This window comes from Abramis brama, assembly GCF_963993115.1.
Source record: "Abramis brama genome assembly, chromosome: 4".
Classification (NCBI taxonomy): domain Eukaryota; kingdom Metazoa; phylum Chordata; class Actinopteri; order Cypriniformes; family Leuciscidae; genus Abramis; species Abramis brama.
In genome coordinates, this window is record NC_139966.1 from 56,925,937 (window position 1) to 56,950,014 (window position 24,078).

A 24,078-nucleotide genomic window follows, 5' to 3' on the forward strand; every position below is an offset into this window, starting at 1 on the left:
TGGATGGAGGAAAAGACATCTGAAGTCTTCAGGATGGAAGGGATAGCCTGACTGATGGTGTTGGGGTTGATAGAGGGAGGACCCAGCTTGGTTGAGTAGAGGAGTTGGAGGAAAGATCCCATCTTGGTGGAGGCGGGGAGGATGGAGGTACTGGAGTGACAGCATCTGCGAACTCAGACATGTGTAAGCGCTGCCCTTTTAAGCTACAGTAAGTGATATAATTGGATAGATGAGGAGGTAATTAATGACGCGAACGATTGAGTCTTCCTGGCAGAACTTGCGCTAGCTTCATTTCTATGGTGGGCCAAAACAATGTTCACAAACAGAGCATTGCTTGTGTAAAAAGATCTGCACTGTAAAAGATCTGTGACTTAAATAAAGTCTCTTTATAATCTCTGTCACTTTGTCTCTTCATGATTTTCGTAACATTATAAACAGAAAGAAATATTCGAAAATTGCTTGTAAAACATTAATTGGTCTGTGGGAACTATGTATATCAACTCCCGGGAACATTTACAGTGTCCTTTTCCCAGAGGTTTGTCTGAAATGTCACACTGTGAAATTAACAATTAAGACAAAGAAAAACTATCATGAAGGGCTGGAGCTCCACTTATTTGAAACTAGAACTTTTCTCAGGTGGTTTTGCAAGAAAAGGGCGTGTCGTAATTTTAAATCGTGTCATTGATTTGTTCAAAATAAACCCCCAGTAAGATGATAATTCACTTCACACAGAGCAAAAAACAGTTTAACCAGATGGTCACAAGCAGAATATACAGGGTGGGCCATTTATATGGATACACCGTAATAACATGGGAATGGTTGGTGATATTAAAGTCCTGTTTGTGGCACATTAGTATATATTAGTACACACCACCCATCTTGAGGAGTTTGCCCCCTCACATATACTAATGTGCCACAAACAGGACTTTAATATCACCAACCATTCCCATGTTATTACGGTGTATCCATATAAATGGCCCACCCTGTATATATTTATTCGATTTTCACATGCAGAATAGTATATTCTGAATCTTTTCAGTCTGACATTTTTTTTATTTATTTTTTTTATATCAGTTTACTGCATTATTTTGTGATTTCAGATTGTCTTGTGCTACACCTCAAATTAAAACAAAGCAATGAAGCAGAACAAAAAATTTACTTTTTAGTCCAGCCTTTCTCTCTATTTGTTTCTGTCATACAATCATATAATAAAATTTAGAATATTTGAAGCTACATTGCACTGCTTTTGCACTTTTATTTATTATTTGACCACTTGAAGCAATATTGATACTGAATGAAATAATTCACAACTTGTAAGTGTTTTAAATTACATTACATTTATTTCATCACATTGTTTTTAGAAATTACACCCAATAACTGAAACAGAGAATAGAGCACTGAAGAACATACAGTAGTTGTGTAAGAGAGTTATAGCTCTCTATATTCCTTCGCCTCACATAAGACAGTAAAATTAGATCTGCAGTCTTTATCACACCATTTGTATTGACGGTCCACCTCCTCTATGGCACCGCAGTGCTCGGACATCTGATGTTCTGGTGGACTTCCCCCTTTCCAGTTGCTATAGTTTCCCAAATGAAGCCCGTTGATCCAAATCCAGAATCCGAAAAGTCGACTCTGTCTGAGTCCCACCCAAAATGGCCCGGAGATTTTCCTTCTTCTCAGCTCTCGCTCCGTTTCTATCTGATCGTTCTCAGAGTGAATGGTCAGGGGTCCAGTTGTATTTGCGGGATTGTCGCAGTAATCCAGAGCTTCTTCCCAGGACATGTTCTTCTCACTGACATGAATTAAGCTCTCTGAGGAAAAGTATTATAACTGTCCCAGCTAATTTAAACCAGGCCTATTACAGAAGAATGAGGGGGAATCAATTTTGCATTCTATCCTACTGGATTCTGTGTTCAGGGTATACATGTATCAACAAAAGACAAGAAAGGAAAATCTTTTCTTAGCATATATTGAATTTTTTACATGAACAGTGCACCATAAACACCAAACAAACAAACTCAAACATTAAATAAATCACATAAAAAGTAATGGTGTGAGTGGATGAGTGTGAAATGTCCCAAAAGATGTTGGCGAATAATGGAGTTGATCAAGTGAACAGTCTTTAGAATGAACAGTCTTATCTGCAAATGGTAGGTATTGATGAAAGGAAGTATCTGTTCTTCTGGTTGTAGTCAGGGAGTCTTTGAATACAATCCTTGGGCAGTTGCTTTGTCCTAAGCACCCAAGCAAACTCTCAATCCAACATTCAAGGCAATGCAAGTTCCAAGTAATACAAAATCCTAGCTGAGCAGCAAACAAAACGTTTCTCAAGCCAGGATTAAAGAAGAGAACAGCCATTAACCATGTGGTTACTCATACTGAAGCTACCTCTTACTCTTCTGCTTCCTCTTTTATACACAAGGTATAGATGCTACTGGTGCCCCCTAGTGGATGGGATGGACATAGCATTGACCATAAGGACAGGTAAATAATGTGACAGACAGTGACTGTTACATATTCCCCCCCTTAATTAGAAAGGGTTTGCACAATACCATGAAATGGCTTTAAGTTTTGAACATGAAAAGAATCTACATGATCAGGATCATCAACAAAGGACACAGAGTAATTTACAGGACCAAGACATTTGATCACTCTAGCAGGACCTTTCCATTTTGCCGCAAGCTTGGCCATAAAACCATCACTAGCCCGTGATTGAGGATGAGTACGAACCCAAACCCAGTCTCCAACCTGGAAGTGAGCTGGTCGTCTTCGTAGGTTGTAGTAATGACGTTGTTTCCCTTGGGCCCGTGCTACATTCCTTTGTACAGTCTGGATCAGCTCTTTGTACTTCTCCAGAATTGGGTATGCTGGGTTATCTGGGTCAGGTGATTTGAGAACTGCTCTTTCTAAAGGACCCTTCAACTTTCGACCCAGCATGACTTCTGCCGGAGTGAATCCTGTACTCTCTTGCCATGCCGAGTTGATGGCAAAACGGAACTCTGCCAACCATCTATCCCAATGGCGGTGGTAGTCTTGAACATACGAGGCAATCATGGTTTTTAGAGTACGGTTGACCCGTTCTGTGAGATTTGTTTGAGGGTGTGCAGTCGTGGCTAGCTTTTGTACGACACCCCATTGCTTGCAGACTTGACTGATTAATTGTGAGGTGAACTGAGTTCCTCTGTCAGACACCAGATACACTGGGGTACCCCATCTAGTGAAGACCTCCTCCACCAGGATGCGTGCGATCTGTGGAGCTTTCGCGACACGCAAAGGGAACAACTCCACCCATTTTGAGCAGTAGTCCACAATTACTAAAAGATGCTCATTCTGCTTGGAACTTCTGGGAAATGGTCCCATGAGGTCAACACCCAGCATATGTCCAGGTTCCACTACTGGCGTAGACTGCATATAGCCGGCGAGTTTTGAAATGGATGGTTTGTGTTGTTGACATACTTGACACTCCTTACAATGTTTCCACACATCTGAGCGCATTGTGGGCCAGTAGCAAATGTCCACAAGTCTTAGCAGAGTTTTAAGTCTGCCAAGATGTCCACTTAGAGGGTTGTTGTGTGCATAGTTGAGAAAATCTTGTCTTAAGCTGGTGGGTATGACTATTTGAAGTTTGGGCCCTCCCTGTCCTTGTGGCATGCTGCGGAACAGAAATCCATTTTTCAACTGGTAATGAATGCGTGTGGGATCAGGATCGGCAGATGTTTTTGTTTTTCCGATGATCTCTTGAATGTCTGAATCTTCCTGTTGGGCTTTTGCAATGTCTGTCCATTCAACAGGAAATGAAGAAAAAGTGGTTGATGAGTCCTGGGATTTTACCTGTGCCAGCATAGCAAGTGGTGAGTTATCTAGGAAACTGCGTGATAAGGTATCGGGCACAATGTTACATTGACCCTTTCGATACTTGACGGTGAAATCAAAGTCTTGCAGGCGAATGGACCAACGGGTCAGACGTGAAGATGGTTTTGGATGGTTAAACACCCATGTGAGAGCAGCGTGATCAGTGATCACCTCGAAACGTCGTCCCTCCAAATAAGGCCTCCATTTTTCAACTGCCCATATCACTGCACAGCACTCTTTCTCCGAAACCGAATACGACTTCTCAGCTCCTTGCAAGAGACGTGAGGCATAGGCAATGACATGTTCCACCTCATCTATGTCTTGGGTCAGGACGGCTCCCAAACCAATGTCACTAGCGTCAGTCTGGACTCTAAAAGGCTTTGAAAAATCTGGGGCAATTAAAACTGGGGCACTGGTCAATTCATGCTTGATCAATTCAAAAGAGCGTTCACACTCCTCTGTCCAAGTCCAAGTAGCTCCTTTCCTTTTCAAGGAATGCAGTGGGGCAGCTTTCTCAGAAAATTGAGGGATGAATCTGTGGTACCATCCTGCTAGGCCTAAGAAACGTTGCACCTCTTTCAGTGACTTGGGGACAGGAAATGAGGCTACAGCTTTAACTTTAGCAGGGTCAGTTTTAATTCCTTCTGCGGAAATTACATGTCCCAAAAACTTCAAGGATTTCTGCATTACATTGCACTTTTGGAGGTTTAGAGTGAGACCTGCCCGACTCAGACACTGGAAGACTTCTCTTAGATGGGCTAGATGTTCTTCCTCTGACTTGGAGTAAACCACGACATCGTCAATATATACGAAACAACTCTTACCCCTCACATCCTTCAACACAAACTCCATAAGTCGCTGAAATGTGGCAGCAGCGTTTTTAAGGCCGAAAGGTAAACGAAGAAATTCATATAATCCCGATGCTGTAGTAAAAGCAGTTTTAGGGATGCTCTCTGGCTCCATCTCCACTTGCCAGTATCCGCTTTTGAGGTCGAGGGTACTAAAGATAGCTGCTCCATGTAAAGACTCAAGGATTTCATGTATCTGTGGCATGGGGTAACCGTCCAAGTACGTCTTTGAATTCAAACCTCTAAAATCGACACAGAATCTCTGACCACCTCCCTTCTTCGGTACCAGGACCACCGGTGCAGCCCATGGAGAAAGCGAAGGCCTAATGATGTTTTTGTCCAGCATTACCTTGATTTCTTGTTCGATGAATTGCTGTTTCTCAGGTGATACTCTGTAAGGTCTCTTAAGGATAGGTACTTCACTGGTGGTAATAATGCGATGTTTGACTACATCAGTGTGTCCTATTTCGTTGGTACAAACAGTGGGCCATTCTCTCATCAGATGCTTGAGCTGTGACCGGTATTCTGGAGATGTGTCTGCACTGGTGACCAGTTGATGGACAAATGTTTGCGTTTCAGGTGACTCTTCTGGTAGTGGTAAGGCAAGGTAGAAAGATAGCAATGTATTGGAAGAATTGGATGACATGAATGGGAATGTCTCTTCTTGGCAGTGGTTTGAGGTAGGTAAGGTATATTGAGCTTTGTGAAAATTCAAGTTGATTCCCATAGACATCAGAGAATCCATACCCAAGATGATAGGTACAGTGAGATCTTCGTCCTTCATTACATACAAAGTCAAATCATACCTCCTTCCTTGCACTTCACATTCACAGTTCCACATCCCCAAAGCTGATAACACTTGGCCGTTAGCTTGTTTGAAGGTCTGACCATGACTAGAATTCAGCTTTTCTTTGCGACTCAACTGTCTCCAACAGGATTCTTGTATTAGAGTCAGTGAACTACCCGTATCCATCATAGCTTGAAAATATCTCCCTCGGATCAACATTGGCAGGACGAGAAACTTCAAGTTCAACATGTTGGCATTAGGAATGGTCTGCAGAATACGTGCATGTGAGGGATTGGACTTGTGATGGGTATCTCTGTCAGTTTGGTTCTTGCGCTTCTGCATTTCAGTATTGGCCTGATTCCAATACCTCTTGGCTTCTTCAAAATCTCTCTCAATTTGCGTGCCCACTCTTACTAATTCACTCACCTCTTTTACAGTGCCCCTTAACAAACTTGCAAGTCGAGGATTGCAATTCCTCAAAATGGACTGTACGATCTCCTTCTCAGACATCTCCTTCTTCCATCTTAAACATAAGGCACGATAATGGTATGCAAAGTCTCTAATTGGTTCTTTTGGACCTTGTTTCCTCTCCAGCAAACGTTTGGCGGATTCAGCTTCATAGTCATCAGTCAAGAAAGCATGCAGGAAATCTTGTTTAAACTGGTCCCAAGTGAAAATGTGTCTTCTCTCTGCTAGCCACCAGTCCTTAGCTGTCCCCTTTAACACTGAAGTGAGCGAAGCTAATATTTCTGAGTCAGTGAGTGGTCTGAGTGCAAAATATTCTTCACAACGCTCAACAAAGGAAATCGGATCATTGTCTTCATCTGCCCCAAATTGTGGGAATTCCACCTTTACCGGAGGTAGATACGGAGCAGTTGATGTGGTATCTGGCAGGTTGTGAGTACGGTGATGAAGCTGCTCAGTACGTGATCTATTAGAGTCTTTTGGCAAGGCTGGGGTGAGCAAAGGAAGAGAAACTGGAGTAGACATGACATGAGCATATGACTTAAGCTTAGTGTCGATTTGCACATCTCTCCTCTTCAAACAATCCACCATAGACTTTCCCAAATCAGCTATACTCAGCTCAAGTACTTTTTTGACTCTCTCACATTCCCTTTCAATCTTGTAGTTCAACTTTTCCTCCAACATTTGACACTGGTCCTTAAACTCAGAATGTGAACAACATTGACTCACTTTTTGGGTGCAGGCTTGAACTTCACCTTCCAAAGCTGTTATTCGGTTGGTCAATGAAGCCATAAATTGTGTTGAGGGGTGAAATTCAGGAACTACTTCATCAGGAGGAGGAGGTGGAGGAAGTATAACATCAAGATTAGTGTTGGAATCATTATCTTCATCAGAGTTGAGATACAAGTCACTGAAAGTATGAATGAGTTCTTGCACAGGTCGTGGATCTCTTCTGGTGACAAAAGGACCAGCAGTGAAATCAGGATTGGGTTCGTACTCATCTTCCACACCTTGTGATGTAACTGACATAACTAAAACAGAACAAAAAAAACAAATGATAAACAAACATAAAACCATAGACCCTGAACCCTTGTTTAGCAAAAAGTCCCTGTTCGGGCGCCACTCTATAACTGTCCCAGCTAATTTAAACCAGGCCTATTACAGAAGAATGAGGGGGAATCAATTTTGCATTCTATCCTACTGGATTCTGTGTTCAGGGTATACATGTATCAACAAAAGACAAGAAAGGAAAATCTTTTCTTAGCATATATTGAATTTTTTACATGAACAGTGCACCATAAACACCAAACAAACAAACTCAAACATTAAATAAATCACATAAAAAGTAATGGTGTGAGTGGATGAGTGTGAAATGTCCCAAAAGATGTTGGCGAATAATGGAGTTGATCAAGTGAACAGTCTTTAGAATGAACAGTCTTATCTGCAAATGGTAGGTATTGATGAAAGGAAGTATCTGTTCTTCTGGTTGTAGTCAGGGAGTCTTTGAATACAATCCTTGGGCAGTTGCTTTGTCCTAAGCACCCAAGCAAACTCTCAATCCAACATTCAAGGCAATGCAAGTTCCAAGTAATACAAAATCCTAGCTGAGCAGCAAACAAAACGTTTCTCAAGCCAGGATTAAAGAAGAGAACAGCCATTAACCATGTGGTTACTCATACTGAAGCTACCTCTTACTCTTCTGCTTCCTCTTTTATACACAAGGTATAGATGCTACTGGTGCCCCCTAGTGGATGGGATGGACATAGCATTGACCATAAGGACAGGTAAATAATGTGACAGACAGTGACTGTTACAGTATACAAAAAAGAGTTAAATACTTTCACTATGAATTACAAAAGCATGCGATGCTAGACCAGAACTTATTTGAATTTCAAAGCAAGTGTGTTGTCTTACTATAGCATAGCGGATGGGAGGTACCAGTACTTCTTTGCCAACTCCCATTAAACATCATTAAAGCTTCAGAAGAATTTGAGCTGCCAGTTTTAGATAACCAGTTTCTGTAAGCAGATTGTCCTCCATCAGCCCATTCCACCGTGTCCTCCAGCAGGCCGATCCAGAAAGGATTGTTGTGATGTTCTCCTGCCTTCATCACTTGTTCATTTTCCGTGTCATCTCTGATACTGACTAAATCAGTGTGATTCTCTCTACAGTAAAGCTGAGCCTCAAACCAGGTTCTGTTTTCACGGATTAAACTGTAGTTGTATGATTTTCGCCCAACATCTATAGGTACAAGAAAATTATATTGTTTTAATTAATTGTAAAATTAATTAAGTTTTTAATAAATTTTATTACCTTGTTCATAACACATAAAGTGTTTTTTCTCACTGCATTGGAGAGATTCCCAGTATCCATTAGCGTTTATAGCAGCACAGCACATTTCCCCACATGTTTCTGGAAGACTTCTGTTAAATGTGACATCATCACCATTCGACCATTTCATACTGCGATTTCCTCCATAAGTACCAATCCAGGCATTAGCCGCCCTTTCAGTGATCATCAGTTTAGATAGTTCCATATTTTCCTGTTGGTCATAAACTGTGACGAGGCCAGTGTAGTTTATTTCGCATTCTTTCACAGCAGTTGCTCTAATAACTGTTTTTTCTTTTATTATGTGGAATTTTCTTAGTCGACTCTCAGCAGTTGGAGGAGGAAATGCTGAGGAGAAATATTCAGTTTTTAGAATTTACTGGAAAAACTGGGAGAACATGTGCATACAGTATGTTATGTACATAATGAAATAATGAATAACTTTAAAACTTGATAAATCTTTAGATATGCAGTCAAAATAAATCCACCTATATCAACTTAAAAAGCTTTTAAGTTTTTTTAAGTTTTTTTAAGTTTTTTTATTTATTTTAATTTTTAATTTTTTAAAGTATAATCAAATTGGCTGTACAAGTAATTTCAATTTAAATGTTATAAGATTTACTTATAGAATTTAAAGTAATTTATAGAGTTAAAGTAATGTAAAAACATACGTTGTCATGACTTATTGGTCATATACATTTTTTAAGTGTCGTCATACTGTGAAAATGCTATTTATCATTTATAAAACATTACCATATAGACATTAGAATATACTGCATTCTGATGACCAGTGCGATGCAGATAATAATAACAACAATATGCAACTAATAATTTATAATATTAATTGTTCTTGCTATATGTTATTTATACCATTTATTTGCAGAAGAACATTGTTTTGGTTGTGCTTCAGCTCTGTGTGACTGTGTGGATGAATACGGTTATCTTACTGCTCATAAAACACGAGGCTTAAAGGGATAGTTTGCCAAAAAATGAAAATTTTGTCATTAATTACTCACCCTCGTGTCATTCCAAACCCGCAAGACTTTCATTCATCTTCTGAACACAAATGAAGATCTTTTTGATGAAACCTGAGAGATTTCTGTCCCTCTATCGACAAACTACCACTTTGACGCTTCAGAAAGTTTATAAAGCGATGGTAAAACTAATCCATATGAACTGAGTCCAAAATGTAGTCCAAATTTTCTGAAGAGACTCGATTGCTTTATATAATGAATGGATTTAATTTAGGCTTTTATCCACATAAAAATATTCACCATCTCATACATCAGTTGTGGTAATGATAAAATAATTTTAAAATCACCTTGATAAATCATTTTAGATATGCAGTAAAAATAAACCCACCTAAATCAACTCAAAAAGTGTCCAATGCACAATTTAAACGATCTCTATCTTAATTACACAGAGAATGTCATTAATATAAAAAAGCACTTTTACATTTTCACATGCAAAACATGCATAAAAAGCCTAAATTCAATCTGTTCATAATATAAAGCAATCAAGTCTCTTAAATAAAAAATAAAAAAAACATGGACTAAACCGCTCAATTCATATAGATTAGTTTTACGATTTCTTTATGAACTTTCTGAAGCGTCAAAGTGGTAGTTTGTCGATAGAGAGACAGAAATCTCTCAGATTTCATCAAAATATCTTCATTTGTGTTCTGAAGATGAGAGAAAGTCTTGCTGGTTTGGAACGACATGAGGATGAGTAATTGATAATATCATTTTAATTTTGGGGTGAATTAATGCTTTAAGGGGGGCAACTTCCCTCATCTTACCCTACACATGTGTTATGTGAAATATGAACTTTAATATATGGACATTATAGACATGCGCCTGTCCATGACCTTGATGATAAAATCATTTAACCTGTTAAGCGATCTCTTTCTTAATTACACAGAGAATGTCATTAACATGAACAAATACTGTTACATTTTCACATGCAAAACAGCTGTTTTTTTCACCCTGTATTTATTATTTTTATTTTTTTGCAAATTTGCTCAGCAACATATTATATAATCATGGTTTAATACTCACCCCAGAATATGAGCAGGGCAGACAGAAATACCAGAGCAATGTTTGACATATTGGAAACCAGAATCTGATATTTTATCAAATGGTCTGAATCTCGTTCATGTGATCTGATGATAGAAAAATGAGAATTTGAGAAATCAAAATTGGCTCAATAATTACTTGTGTTCGTTGTGATCAGATTCTCTGATTATTTCACAGATATCTACAGTTATCTTTTGTATGTTACATTTTAAATAGATATCTTGCAAAAGATGGCTTAATTTCATTTTTTATTTTACAAACTAGGATATTCTTCTCAAATTAGAGTCAGTCTATATATATATATATATATAAAGCCAAGAGAAAATATGATCAGGTGATTTTGGGAAACTGTTGATCTGAACTGCTGATAATGCTTTTTTTTTTTTCTTCCCTCATCACTGAAATCATTCATAAGTGATTGCTGTAAAATGCATTAATAATATAACACACTTTCTAAATGAAATTAAACATAGTCTCTGCTTGAAAGATGTAAAAACGGACGTGATTCACCAGCATAGAATTAAAGTAAGATTTGTTCTATTTATTTAAGATTTAATTAAGATCGTGTTGTACATAAAGCAAGATTGATTTGTTATGGTTTCAATGTTGATTCAATGTAAAATAAGTGATTTTATTTTAATGTCCATCTTGATCTTTATAATTGAAATAACATCATTTCAAGGTGCAAACCTGATGAAAAAAATCAATGTTAAATATCGATCTTGATTCAATGTTGGTCTGTTATCAGCGTTTTAAAAAAGTGCCTCATAGTCCAACACAACTCTCCATAATGGAGACCAGAATACTGTGTCGACCATGTTAAAAGCAGAGCATTAATCTAATAGCAGCAAAACTTTCACTTAATTTTAAATTTGCTTTCACTAAATTTCAACCATAAATACTGTGAAACATGTAGTCTACAGTATCATAAACAGCTATTGATGACAAAACTGCAAGAAACACTAAAGCATTTAATTCTCATTTAAGTAAAGAGAGACTCACCTGATATGAGTTTCTTCACCCAACTAGACGGACTAGACATAAATATGTGTGTCAGAAGATTATATGACCGTTATCTGTTCATCCAATGAGGAAAAAAACACATTTTGTCAACCCTTCCTGCTAAAATTCAAATTAACATTCAAATTTAGACAGAAAACACACCAAAGACATATGAAATGAATACAAAGATCACATTTCTAAAACCATGGTACATTTGTACTTTAAAGGAGATTACAAAAATACTATTTACTTTCTTTTTCCTCTAACCTTAGACCTTTATATCATCTTAGACCTTCATATTTGCCATAATGCATATTTTCGAAGTTGTGCTCAAAAAGTGGGTTTGCAAAGACGACCACAGCTTCACATTCATCTTCAATGTTTAAAGCCCAAGTTTGACCAAAGTGACCAAAATCATCATCAAACTGCTCTTCATTACAAACTTCAGCATGTCTAATATTCATGACCGGCGTGAATAGATGAATCCATTGTTTCTACATTGTAAAATTCTGAGCGTTAATTTAACACTCATATTTTAACACTTTAACACTCTTGAGTCTGGAGTTTTTGCTGTGTGTTAACCAACAATCTCATTTATTAAAAATACTATCAAAATGAAAAATAATTTGTATTCAATATTCACTGAATTCTTAAACATTTTGTTAGTCTCTAAACTTGTTCATTATATAAATGGGTTTATGTTTTAGATCAACATCTCCATATTTCAATGTATATCCATCCATAGGAATAACATGTGTGTTAAAATCACATTTTTGATTTACAAGCCTACAAATAAGTTTCTTTAACCATTTTTTCTGATTGTATTTTATAAAACCTCTCCAAACCCTTAAAAATCCTATCCTAAAAATACATTCCATAATTTGCTGAATCATAAATAGCCAATGTATTAAATTACAATACAGTTCTCTATTGTTACTTTGCCAAGTACAAATGCCTATCAACACAATAAAAAGACTCAATGATATAATATGCACTCATAAACAACTTTTAATGTTATTTTTTAGTATACGACATAAAGGTTTACAAAAGTAAAATGATAAAATAAATTAGATAAAAATCTAAATCAAACAGGCAACAGGATAGCATTAGCTTTATAGGCTTTATTATACAAGACATGAAGATAGAGCTGTTTACTGCTGAACACATGAGCTCTTTTTCCTCTTGTTTGGGAGGGGAAATGAAAACCGCATAAACCAAAGGGCCTATTTTACTTCCTCTCACATAAAACCCTATATTTGTTTCTGCAGTCTTTATCAACCCATTTGTATTGACCGTCCACCTCCTCTATGGCACCGCAGTGCTCGGACATCTGATGTTCTGGTGGACTTCCCCCTTTCCAGTTGCTATAGTTTCCCAAATGAAGCCCGTTGATCCAAATCCAGAACCCGAAAAGTCGACTCTGTCTGAGTCCCACCCAAACTGGCCCGGAGATTTTCTTTCTTCTCAGCTCTCGCTCCGTTTCTATCTGATCGTTCTCGGATTGAATGGTCAGGAGTTCAGTTGTATTTGTGTGATTGCCGCAGTAATCCAGAGCTTCTTCCCAGGACATTTCATTCTCACTGACATGAATGAAGCTCTCTGAAGAAAAGTATACAAAAAAAGAGTTAAATACTTTCACTATGAATTACAAAAGCATGCGATGCTAGACCAGAACTTATTTGAATTTCAAAGCAAGTGTGTTGTCTTACTATAGCATAGCGGATGGAAGTTACTACCAGTACTTCTTTGCCAACTCCCATTCAACATCATTAAAGCTTCAGGATAATGTGATCTGTAGTCAGGGTCAGGGTTAGGGTTAGGGGAAATCCAGTTTCTGTAAGCAGATTGTCCTCCATCAGCCCATTCCACCGTGTCCTCCAGCAGGCCGATCCAGAAAGGATTGTTATACTGTTCTCCTGCCTTCATCACTTGTTCATTTTCCGTGTCATCTCTGATACTGACTAAATCAGTGTGATTCTCTCTACAGTAAAGCTGAGCCTCAAACCAGGTTCTGTTTTCATCGATTAAACTGTAGTTGTATGATTTTCGACCAACATCTAAAGGTGCAAGAAAATTATATTGTTTTAATTAATTGTAAAATTAAATATTAAAATAAGGCAATATTTTATTACCTTGTTCATAACACATAAAGTGTTTTGTCTCGTTGCATTGGAGAGATTCCCAGTCTCCATCAGCGTTCATAGCAGCACAGCATAGGTCTATTTCCCCACATGTTTCTGGAAGACTTCTGTTAAATGTGACATCATCACCATTCGACCATTTCATACTGCGATTTCCTCCATAAGTACCAATCCAGGCATTAGCCACTTTTGTAGTGTTTTTCATCAGTTTAAATAGTTCCATATTGTCCTGTTGGTCATAAACTGTGACGAGGCCAGTGTAGTTTATTTCGCATTCTTTCACAGCAGTTGCTCTAATAACTGTTTTTTCTTTTATTATGTGGAATGTTCTTAGTCGACTCTCAGCAGTTGGAGGAGGAAATGCTGAGGAGAAATATTCAGTTTTTAGAATTTACTGGAAAAACTGGGAGAACATGTGCATACAGTATGTTATGTACATAATGAAATAATGAATAACTTTAAAACTTGATAAATCTTTAGATATGCAGTCAAAATAAATCCACCTATATCAACTTAAAAAGCTTTTAAGTTTTTTTAAGTTTTTTTTTATTTTAATTTTTAATTTTTTAAAGTATAATCAAATTGGCTGTACAAGTAATTTCAATTTAAATGTTATAAGATTTACTTATAGAATTTAAAGTAATTTATAGAGTTAAAGTAATGTAAAAACATAAGTTGTCATGACTTATTGGTCATATACATTTTTTAAGTGTCGTCATACTGTGAAAATGCTATTTATCATTTATAAAACATTACCATATAGACATTAGAATATACTGCATTTTGATGACCAGTGCGATGCAGATAATAATAACAACAATATGCAACTAATAATTTATAATATTAATTGTTCTTGCTATATGTTATTTATACCATTTATTTGCAGAAGAACATTGTTTTGGTTGTGCTTCAGCTCTGTGTGACTGTGTGGATGAATACGGTTATCTTACTGCTCATAAACACGAGGCTTAAAGGGATAGTTTGCCAAAAAATGAAAATTCTGTCATTAATTACTCACCCTCGTGTCATTCCAAACCCGCAAGACTTTCATTCATCTTCTGAACACAAATGAAGATCTTTTTGATGAAACCTGAGAGATTTCTGTCTCTCTATTGACAAACTACCACTTTGACGCTTCAGAAAGTTCATAAAGCGATGGTAAAACTAATCCATATGAATTGAGTCCAAAATGTAGTCCAAATTTTCTGAAGAGACTCGATTGCTTTATATAATGAACGGATTTAATTTAGGCTTTTATCCACATAAAAATATTCACCATCTCATACATCAGTTGTGGTAATGATAAAATAATTTTAAAATCACCTTGGTAAATCATTTTAGATATGCAGTAAAAATAAACCCACCTAAATCAACTCAAAAAGTGTCCAATGCACAATTTAAGCGATCTCTATCTTAATTACACAGAGAATGTCATTAATATAAAAAAGCACTTTTACATTTTCACATGCAAAACATGCATAAAAAGCCTAAATTCAATCTGTTCATAATATAAAGCAATCAAGTCTCTTAAAAAAAAAAAAAAAAAAAACATGGACTAAACCGCTCAATTCATATAGATTAGTTTTACGATTTCTTTATGAACTTTCTGAAGCGTCAAAGTGGTAGTTTGTCGATAGAGAGACAGAAATCTCTCAGATTTCATCAAAAGATCTTCATTTGTGTTCTGAAGATGAGAGAAAGTCTTGCGGGTTTGGAACGACATGAGGATGAGTAATTGATAATATCATTTTAATTTTGGGGTGAATTAATGCTTTAAGGGGGGCAACTTCCCTCATCTTACCCTATACATGTGTTATGTGAAATATGAACTTTAATATATGGACATTATAGACATGCGCCTGTCCATGACCTTGATGATAAAATCATTTAACCTGTTAAGCGATCTCTTTCTTAATTACACAGAGAATGTCATTAACATGAACAAATACTGTTACATTTTCACATGCAAAACTGCTGTTTTTTTCACCCTGTATTTATTATTTTTATTTTTTTGCAAATTTGCTCAGCAACATATTATATAATCATGGTTTAATACTCACCCCAGAATATGAGCAGGGCAGACAGAAATACCAGAGCAATGTTTGACATATTGGAAACCAGAATCTGATATTTTATCAAATGGTCTGAATCTCGTTCTCGTGATCTGATGATAGAAAAATGAGAATTTGAGAAATCAAAATTGGCTCAATAATTACTTGTGTTCGTTGTGATCAGATTCTCTGATTATTTCACAGATATCTACAGTTATCTTTTGTATGTTACATTTTAAATAGATATCTTGCAAAAGATGGCTTAATTTCATTTTTTATTTTACAAACTAGGATATTCTTCTCAAATTAGAGTCAGTCTATATATATATATATATATAAAGCCAAGAGAAAATATGATCAGGTGATTTTGGGAAACTGTTGATCTGAACTGCTGATAATGCTTTTTTTTTTTCTTCCCTCATCACTGAAATCGTTCATAAGTGATTGCTGTAAAATGCATTAATAATATAACACACTTTCTAAATGAAATTAAACATAGTCTCTGCTTGAAAGATGTAAAAACGGACGTGATTCACCAGCATAGAATTAAAGTAAGATTTGTTCTATTTATTTAAGATTTAATTAAGATCGTGTTGTACATAAAGCAAGATTGATTTGTTATGGTTTCAATGTTGATTCAATGTAAAATAAGTGATTTTATTTTAATGTCCATCTTGATCTTTATAATTGAAATAACATCATTTCAAGGTGCAAACCTGATGAAAAAAATCAATGTTAAATATCGATCTTGATTCAATGTTGGTCTGTTATCAGCGTTTTAAAAAAGTGCCTCATAGTCCAACACAACTCTCCATAATGGAGACCAGAATACTGTGTCGACCATGTTAAAAGCAGAGCATTAATCTAATAGCAGCAAAACTTTCACTTAATTTTAAATTTGCTTTCACTAAATTTCAACCATAAATACTGTGAAACATGTAGTCTACAGTATCATAAACAGCTATTGATGACAAAACTGCAAGAAACACTAAAGCATTTAATTCTCATTTAAGTAAAGAGAGACTCACCTGATATGAGTTTCTTCACCCAACTAGACGGACTAGACATAAATATGTGTGTCAGAAGATTATATGACCGTTATCTGTTCATCCAATGAGGAAAAAAACACATTTTGTCAACCCTTCCTGCTAAAATTCAAATTAACATTCAAATTTAGACAGAAAACACACCAAAGACATATGAAATGAATACAAAGATCACATTTCTAAAACCATGGTACATTTGTACTTTAAAGGAGATTACAAAAATACTATTTACTTTCTTTTTCCTCTAACCTTAGACCTTTATATCATCTTAGACCTTCATATTTGCCATAATGCATATTTTCGAAGTTGTGCTCAAAAAGTGGGTTTGCAAAGACGACCACAGCTTCACATTCATCTTCAATGTTTAAAGCCCAAGTTTGACCAAAGTGACCAAAATCATCATCAAACTGTTCTTCATTACAAACTTCAGCATGTCTAATATTCATGACCGGTGTGAATAGATGAATCCATTGTTTCTACATTGTAAAATTCTGAGCGTTAATTTAACACTCATATTTTAACATTTTAACACTCTTGAGTTTTTGCTGTGTGTGTTAACCAACAATCTCATTTATTAAAAATACTATCAAAATGAAAAATCATTTGAATTCAATATTCACTGAATTCTTAAACATTTTGTAAGTCTCTAAACTTGTTCATTATATAAATGGGTTTATGTTTTAGATCAACATGTCCATATTTCAATGTCTATCCATCCATAGGAATAACATGTGTGTTAAAATCACATTTTTGATTTACAAGCCTACAAATAAGTTTCTTTAACCATTTTTTTCTGATTGTATTTTATAAAACCTGTCCAAACCCTTAAAAATCCTATCCTAAAAATACATTCCATAATTTGCTGAATCATAAATAGCCAATGTATTAAATTACAATACAGTTCTCTATTGTTACTTTGCCAAGTACAAATGCATATCAACACAATAAAAAGACTCAATGATATAATATGCACTCATAAACAACGTTTAATGTTATTTTTTAGTATACGACATAAAGGTTTACAAAAGTAAAATGATAAAATAAATTAGATAAAAATAAAAATCAAACAGGCAACAGGATAGCATTAGCTTTATAGGCTTTATTATACAAGACATGAAGATAGAGCTGTTTACTGCTGAACACATGAGCTCTTTTTCCTCTTGTTTGGGAGGGGAAATGAAAACCGCATAAACCAAAGGGCCTATTTTACTTCCTCTCACATAAAACCCTATATTTGTTTCTGCAGTCTTTATCAACCCATTTGTATTGACCGTCCACCTCCTCTATGGCACCGCAGTGCTCGGACATCTGATGTTCTGGTGGACTTCCCCCTTTCCAGTTGCTATAGTTTCCCAAATGAAGCCCGTTGATCCAAATCCAGAACCCGAAAAGTCGACTCTGTCTGAGTCCCACCCAAACTGGCCCGGAGATTTTATGAACTGTTCTTCTCAGCTCTCGCTCCGTTTCTATCTGATCGTTCTCGGATTGAATGGTCAGGAGTTCAGTTGTATTTGCGGGATTGTCGCAGTAATCCAGAGCTTCTTCCCAGGACATGTTATTCACACTGACATGAATTAAGCTCTCTGAGGAAAAGTATACAAAAAAAGAGTTAAATACTTTCACTATGAATTACAAAAGCATGCGATGCTAGACCAGAACTTATTTGAATTTCAAAGCAAGTGTGTTGTCTTACTATAGCATAGCGGAAAGGCGTTACCATTAGAACTTCTTTGCCACTTCCCAGTTGAATTCCCACTTGAATCCATGAAAGCTTCAGGATAACGTGATCTGTTGCCAGGGTTAGGGTTAGGGTTAGGGGACCAGTTTCTGTAAGCAGATTGTCCTCCATCAGCCCATTCCACCGTGTCCTCCAGCAGGCCGATCCAGAAAGGATTGTTATGCTCTCCTTTTGCCTTGTTCTTCACTTGTTCATTTTCCGTCTCATCTCTGATACTGACTAAATCAGTGTGATTCTCTCTACAGTAAAGCTGAGCCTCAAACCAGGTTCTGTTTTCACGGATTAAACTGTAGTTGTATGATTTTCGACCAACATCTAAAGGTGTAAGAAAATTATATTGTTTTAATTAATTGTAAAATTAAATATTAAAATAAGGCAATATTTTATTACCTTGTTCATAACACATAAAGTGTTTTGTCTCGTTGCATTGGAGAGATTCCCAGTCTCCATCAGCTTTCATAGCAGCACAGCACATTTCCCCCCCACATGTTTCTGGAAGACTTCTGTTAAATGTGACATCATCACCATTCGACCATTTCATACTGCGATTTCCTCCATAAGTACCAATCCAGGCATTAATCACAGGCACGCTTTCAGTGATCATCAGTTTAAATAGTTCCATATTGTCCTGTTGGTCATAAACTGTGACGAGGCCAGTGTAGTTTGTGTTGCATTCTTTCTCAGCAGTTGTTCTATTAGTTCTGCCCGGTCCTATGTGGAATTTTCTTAGTCGACTCTCAGCAGTTGTTCTATTAGTTCTGTCCGGTCCTATGTGGAATTTTCTTAGTCGACTCTCAGCAGTTGGAGGAGGAAATGCTGAGGAGAAATATTCAGTTTTTAGAATTTACTGGAAAAACTGGGAGAACATGTGCATACAGTATGTTATGTACATAATGAAATAATGAATAACTTTAAAACTTGATAAATCTTTAGATATGCAGTCAAAATAAATCCACCTATATCAACTTAAAAAGTTTTTAAGTTTTTTTAAGTTTTTTTTTTATTTTAATTTTTAATTTTTAATTTTTTTTAAAGTATAATCAAATTGGCTGTACAAGTAATTTCAATTTAAATGTTATAAGATTTACTTATAGAATTTAAAGTAATTTATAGAGTTAAAGTAATGTAAAAACATAAGTTGTCATGACTTATTGGTCATATACATTTTTTAAGTGTCGTCATACTGTGAAAATGCTATTTATCATTTATAAAACATTACCATATAGACATTAGAATATACTGCATTTTGATGACCAGTGCGATGCAGATAATAATAACAACAATATGCAACTAATAATTTATAATATTAATTGTTCTTGCTATATGTTATTTATACCATTTATTTGCAGAAGAACATTGTTTTGGTTGTGCTTCAGCTCTGTGTGACTGTGTGGATGAATACGGTTATCTTACTGCTCATAAAACACGAGGCTTAAAGGGATAGTTTGCCAAAAAATGAAAATTCTGTCATTAATTACTCACCCTCGTGTCATTCCAAACCCGCAAGACTTTCATTCATCTTCTGAACACAAATGAAGATCTTTTTGATGAAACCTGAGAGATTTCTGTCCCTCTATCGACAAACTACCACTTTGACGCTTCAGAAAGTTCATAAAGCGATGGTAAAACTAATCCATATGAACTGAGTCCAAAATGTAGTCCAAATTTTCTGAAGAGACTCGATTGCTTTATATAATGAATGGATTTAATTTAGACTTTTATCCACATAAAAATATTCACCATCTCATGCATCAGTTGTGGTAATGATAAAATAATTTTAAAATCACCTTGATAAATCATTTTAGATATGCAGTAAAAATAAACCCACCTAAATCAACTCAAAAAGTGTCCAATGCACAATTTAAGCGATCTCTATCTTAATTACACAGAGAATGTCATTAATATAAAAAAGCACTTTTACATTTTCACATGCAAAACATGCATAAAAAGCCTAAATTCAATCTGTTCATAATATAAAGCAATCAAGTCTCTTAAATAAAAAATAAAAAAAAACATGGACTAAACCGCTCAATTCATATAGATTAGTTTTACGATTTCTTTATGAACTTTCTGAAGCGTCAAAGTGGTAGTTTGTCGATAGAGAGACAGAAATCTCTCAGATTTCATCAAAATATCTTCATTTGTGTTCTGAAGATGAGAGAAAGTCTTGCTGGTTTGGAACGATATGAGGATGAGTAATTGATAATATCATTTTAATTTTGGGGTGAATTAATGCTTTAAGGGGGGCAACTTCCCTCATCTTACCCTACACATGTGTTATGTGAAATATGAACTTTAATATATGGACATTATAGACATGCGCCTGTCCATGACCTTGATGATAAAATCATTTAACCTGTTAAGCGATCTCTTTCTTAATTACACAGAGAATGTCATTAACATGAACAAATCTGTTACATTTTCACATGCAAAACAGCTGTTTTTTTCACCCTGTATTTATTTGTATTTTTTATTTTGCAAATTTGCTCAGCAACATATTATATAATCATGGTTTAATACTCACCCCAGAATATGAGCAGGGCAGACAGAAATACCAGAGCAATGTTTGACATATTGGAAACCAGAATCTGATATTTTATCAAATGGTCTGAATCTCGTTCTCGTGATCTGATGAAAGAAAAATGAGAATTTGAGAAATCAAAATTGGCTCAATAATTACTTGTGTTCTTCATACACTGAAAAAATGATTTGTTGAAATTAATCAATTTTTTTATCGTAAGTGGTTGCATTCAATTGATTTTATCTACATTTAAACAAATGTATTAAGTTGAACTTAATCAATTTTAGTATAAATGTAGATAAAATCAATTGAATGCAACCACTTACGATAAAAAAATTGATTAATTTCAACAAATCATTTTTTTCAGTGTATGTACAGTCCAGTATTTCCTTCATCTGTATGCTGACCTGAGAAAACAAGAGATTAAAAATATTCTGCTTTACATAAAATGCATTCTTGACTGAAGGCAAACAGAGGTAGTAAAGTTCGTTCAGTCTTACCTGGTGAGAAGACGATTTCAGCTGATAATGTGCTGAAGAAAACCCCATACTGTACTTTTATAGATGACTTTATAGTGGGCTGGAGCAGTAGTTAATCAGTAGCTTCACTTGGGTGTTAGACATCATATCAGTAATATTCAGTAATGTGTATGCATGTTCAGGGACATCACTATTAATCACTGATCAGTTTATTCATTTGATTAAGCTCAGTGTTTAGAGAAAATAAAATGGTGGTCAGAAAAGGAGCAAAATGGTATTTCAGTATAGTGGTGCAAAAAGGTGTTTGTGTCATTTACGCAATAGGATGGTCCTAACTCCTAATGTGACGTGGTTGTGGTGTGAATGTTACATTCTTAGAACTGCTATACTTAAAAATAAAAATAAATAAAAATAAAAAAATAAAATAAAAATAAATAAAAAGTAAAAGACAATGATGTGTACAGTAAATAGACCCTGACATCATCTGTGCATGTGTACTGTACACTCATGGATTATGAGTATTGCAGCCACTGCTTCTTCCATTTCACAATAAATTCAAATGTGTGGTTTGAATTAATAAAAAAAAAAGAAAAGTTCCTTCCTCCTGATCCTCAGAGCCTGCTTTCTTTCATTCAGTGTTTGCATAAACAACATTACCTTAGTCAAATATCATCTATAATGTGTCCATATTCAAACTCACTGGGCTCTGCAATGTCCTGTTCTGATGTGCCTCAACCAACTAACAGTGTTAAGTTCACGTTTGAGGCATGCATATATATATATATGACAACTTCATTATTCTTTCTAAACACTAAACTGACAGCTTATTGTCTGATTTCACAGCTAACAGGGAACGTTCTGGCAAGGTTCTCTCAAAGTTATGAACAAACGTTCTTCCAGTAACATTAATAGAACGTTCGCTCAAAGTTTTCTGGGGCCAGTTGCATAAACATAGCCATTATGTTAAGACTGTGTCTTAAGAACTAGTATGATCAACTAGAAGTTAGTTAGGGGTAATCAGTCTTACTGTTTGGTGTCAAATTAGACCAATCTATGTTTTTATGTTACTGACTTTAAAAAGTTATTAACAGTCTTAAAGAATAAAATAAAATTGGATGACTAACTTGTAAGACTAGTCTTAACAGTTTATGCAACTGGCCACTGGTCTTTAATAAAGCTCTCAAAACGTTTGCTCAGAAACATTATCTATACATCATTCATGGTGTTTTTTTTGTTCTGAAATTTAAAATTTAAAAAATGAAAATTTAAATAACATTTTCATGACTTAATGAGAACGTTAGCAAAACCAACCCGATCTCACGGCAATTCGTAAGTAGCCTATTTTATGAGGTGGCTAATTCGTACGAATTCATACGACCTCACTGGTACGAATTCGTACGATTTTTGCTAAATCGTACATATTACCCCTGACCCCACCCCCATCAATCCTACGAATTCGTACGAATTAGCCACCTCGTACTCACTTGTACGGATTCATACGAATTGGTCGTGCGATAACGTTGGCAAAACATTCTTAGAACATGTTTTTGTGTCTTAAACATGTGCTTACATCAAAAAATAAGTGCAATGTAGCCTACGTATTATGTCCATGTTGTATTGCAGAACATATTGACGTGGATACATGTAGGTTTAGGACATTGCAAATATGTAATGACACTTACAGGAATTAATTACATATGGATTTTTTTATATATAAGTACAATGTAAAAACATATATGTGCACAATAAGTGCATTGTATCAAATGATTCATTTAAATGTAAGTATAGTAGTTAAAGACACCTAATAAAGTGGGACCCTTTAGGTAAATAAAAAACAGAAAGAAAGAATTCCTTTTTTGTACATCTCTCTCTATCTGATCATCCTCAGAATCAATACACAGTAATGCATAAAAGTAATGACTGCAGTCAGATTATCAGATTATTCTGATAAGACATGTTTTATGCATAAATTGTCTGCGTTTGGATGGTTAGCATGCTCTAACTGGCCCCTCCTGGCAGATGGTGAAACTTTCTATTTCTGTATTTGTATATTTGAATTGAACATTTTTGAAAGCAACATAACAATCACAAATATTTCATCATATGCTTTTATATTTCAAAATGCTCTTAAAAATATGAAACTGGCTTGTTTATAAATGTGTAAAGTAGTGAAAGGCTGTTCATTCAGCCATTAAGATGATTCTGAATGCTATAGATAGCTCACTCCAGAATTATAATATAAACCTTCTGGGCTCTCCATTTAATGGTATCAGTGCTCATAATTCATTTGTAAGTGTTTTTTAGGATTTTGGGCCCATTGGGAACTACAGAGGACGGCGTGTTGAGATAGTCACTGTCCTGCAGCTTCTGTGCTGTGATTTAGAGAAAGAATAAAGCGAAGCTCATGAAAGGGTCTGGATCAGGGTTCAGAGTTGTGATGGATCACAGACGCTGGCCGGGTTTGTTCTCTACATGACTGATGCTTCTGTATTTGCTCACACAGGAAACTTGTGCTGGTTGTAAACTGTGTTGCTCGTGTTATTTAATCACAGTGATCAAAGTGCATCTTTCCTACAGCCTCAGCGCTATATAGGATTGTCAATAAGTGCAGCGCTGAGTCTGCATTATGTGATTTAGGGTTTCTGTCACACAGACCAGCATCACATATGCCCAACTTCTCTCCCTACAGCGGTTTTTCTAACTTTATAAAGCATCTAAAAGTGTGACACTGATGTATAATGT

At 35.7% G+C, this 24,078-nt stretch overlaps 3 protein-coding genes across 3 annotated transcripts; all 3 read right to left on the reverse strand.

Moving 5' to 3' along the window:
- Nucleotides 1-1,237: 1,237 nt before the first annotated feature.
- LOC311080980 (macrophage mannose receptor 1-like) lies at nucleotides 1,238-10,445 on the reverse strand. Its single transcript, XM_084111300.1, has 4 exons — nucleotides 10,341-10,445; nucleotides 8,269-8,631; nucleotides 7,870-8,196; nucleotides 1,238-1,814 (listed from the first exon to the last, which is right to left on the reverse strand). The coding sequence occupies exons 1-4, from the start codon at nucleotides 10,387-10,389 to the stop codon at nucleotides 1,429-1,431; spliced, it is 1,125 nt and encodes a 374-aa protein (XP_083967426.1). The 5' UTR covers nucleotides 10,390-10,445; the 3' UTR covers nucleotides 1,238-1,428.
- Nucleotides 10,446-12,346: 1,901 nt separating this feature from the next.
- On the reverse strand, nucleotides 12,347-15,666 carry LOC311081532 (macrophage mannose receptor 1-like). The gene is made up of 4 exons (XM_084112078.1): nucleotides 15,562-15,666; nucleotides 13,493-13,864; nucleotides 13,070-13,417; nucleotides 12,347-12,959 (listed from the first exon to the last, which is right to left on the reverse strand). The coding sequence occupies exons 1-4, from the start codon at nucleotides 15,608-15,610 to the stop codon at nucleotides 12,589-12,591; spliced, it is 1,140 nt and encodes a 379-aa protein (XP_083968204.1). The 5' UTR covers nucleotides 15,611-15,666; the 3' UTR covers nucleotides 12,347-12,588.
- A 1,897-nt stretch (nucleotides 15,667-17,563) lies between these two features.
- LOC311082018 (macrophage mannose receptor 1-like) lies at nucleotides 17,564-20,965 on the reverse strand. The gene is made up of 4 exons (XM_084112760.1): nucleotides 20,861-20,965; nucleotides 18,727-19,152; nucleotides 18,316-18,651; nucleotides 17,564-18,181 (listed from the first exon to the last, which is right to left on the reverse strand). Exons 1-4 carry the CDS (start codon nucleotides 20,907-20,909, stop codon nucleotides 17,805-17,807), a joined length of 1,188 nt encoding a protein of 395 aa, XP_083968886.1. The 5' UTR covers nucleotides 20,910-20,965; the 3' UTR covers nucleotides 17,564-17,804.
- Between the last annotated feature and the right edge of the window lie 3,113 nt (nucleotides 20,966-24,078).

What these genes read in the sequence shown, in the direction of transcription:
- LOC311080980 (XM_084111300.1), bottom strand. Translation starts at nt 10,389, where the DNA reads ATGTCAAACATTGCTCTGGTATTTCTGTCTGCCCTGCTCATATTCTGG. An exon ending in CTTTATGTGTTATGAACAAG is followed by an intron (nt 8,197 to 8,268) that starts GTAATAAAATTT and finishes TTGTACCTATAG; the next exon opens with ATGTTGGGCGAAAATCATAC. An exon ending in CTCCCATCCGCTATGCTATA is followed by an intron (nt 1,815 to 7,869) that starts GTAAGACAACAC and finishes ACTTTTCCTCAG; the next exon opens with AGAGCTTAATTCATGTCAGT.
- LOC311081532 (XM_084112078.1), bottom strand. Translation starts at nt 15,610, where the DNA reads ATGTCAAACATTGCTCTGGTATTTCTGTCTGCCCTGCTCATATTCTGG. An exon ending in TGCCCTGCTCATATTCTGGG is followed by an intron (nt 13,865 to 15,561) that starts GTGAGTATTAAA and finishes ATTTCTCCTCAG; the next exon opens with CATTTCCTCCTCCAACTGCT. An exon ending in CTTCCATCCGCTATGCTATA is followed by an intron (nt 12,960 to 13,069) that starts GTAAGACAACAC and finishes ACTTTTCTTCAG; the next exon opens with AGAGCTTCATTCATGTCAGT.
- LOC311082018 (XM_084112760.1), bottom strand. Translation starts at nt 20,909, where the DNA reads ATGTCAAACATTGCTCTGGTATTTCTGTCTGCCCTGCTCATATTCTGG. An exon ending in TGCCCTGCTCATATTCTGGG is followed by an intron (nt 19,153 to 20,860) that starts GTGAGTATTAAA and finishes ATTTCTCCTCAG; the next exon opens with CATTTCCTCCTCCAACTGCT. An exon ending in CTTTATGTGTTATGAACAAG is followed by an intron (nt 18,652 to 18,726) that starts GTAATAAAATAT and finishes TTACACCTTTAG; the next exon opens with ATGTTGGTCGAAAATCATAC.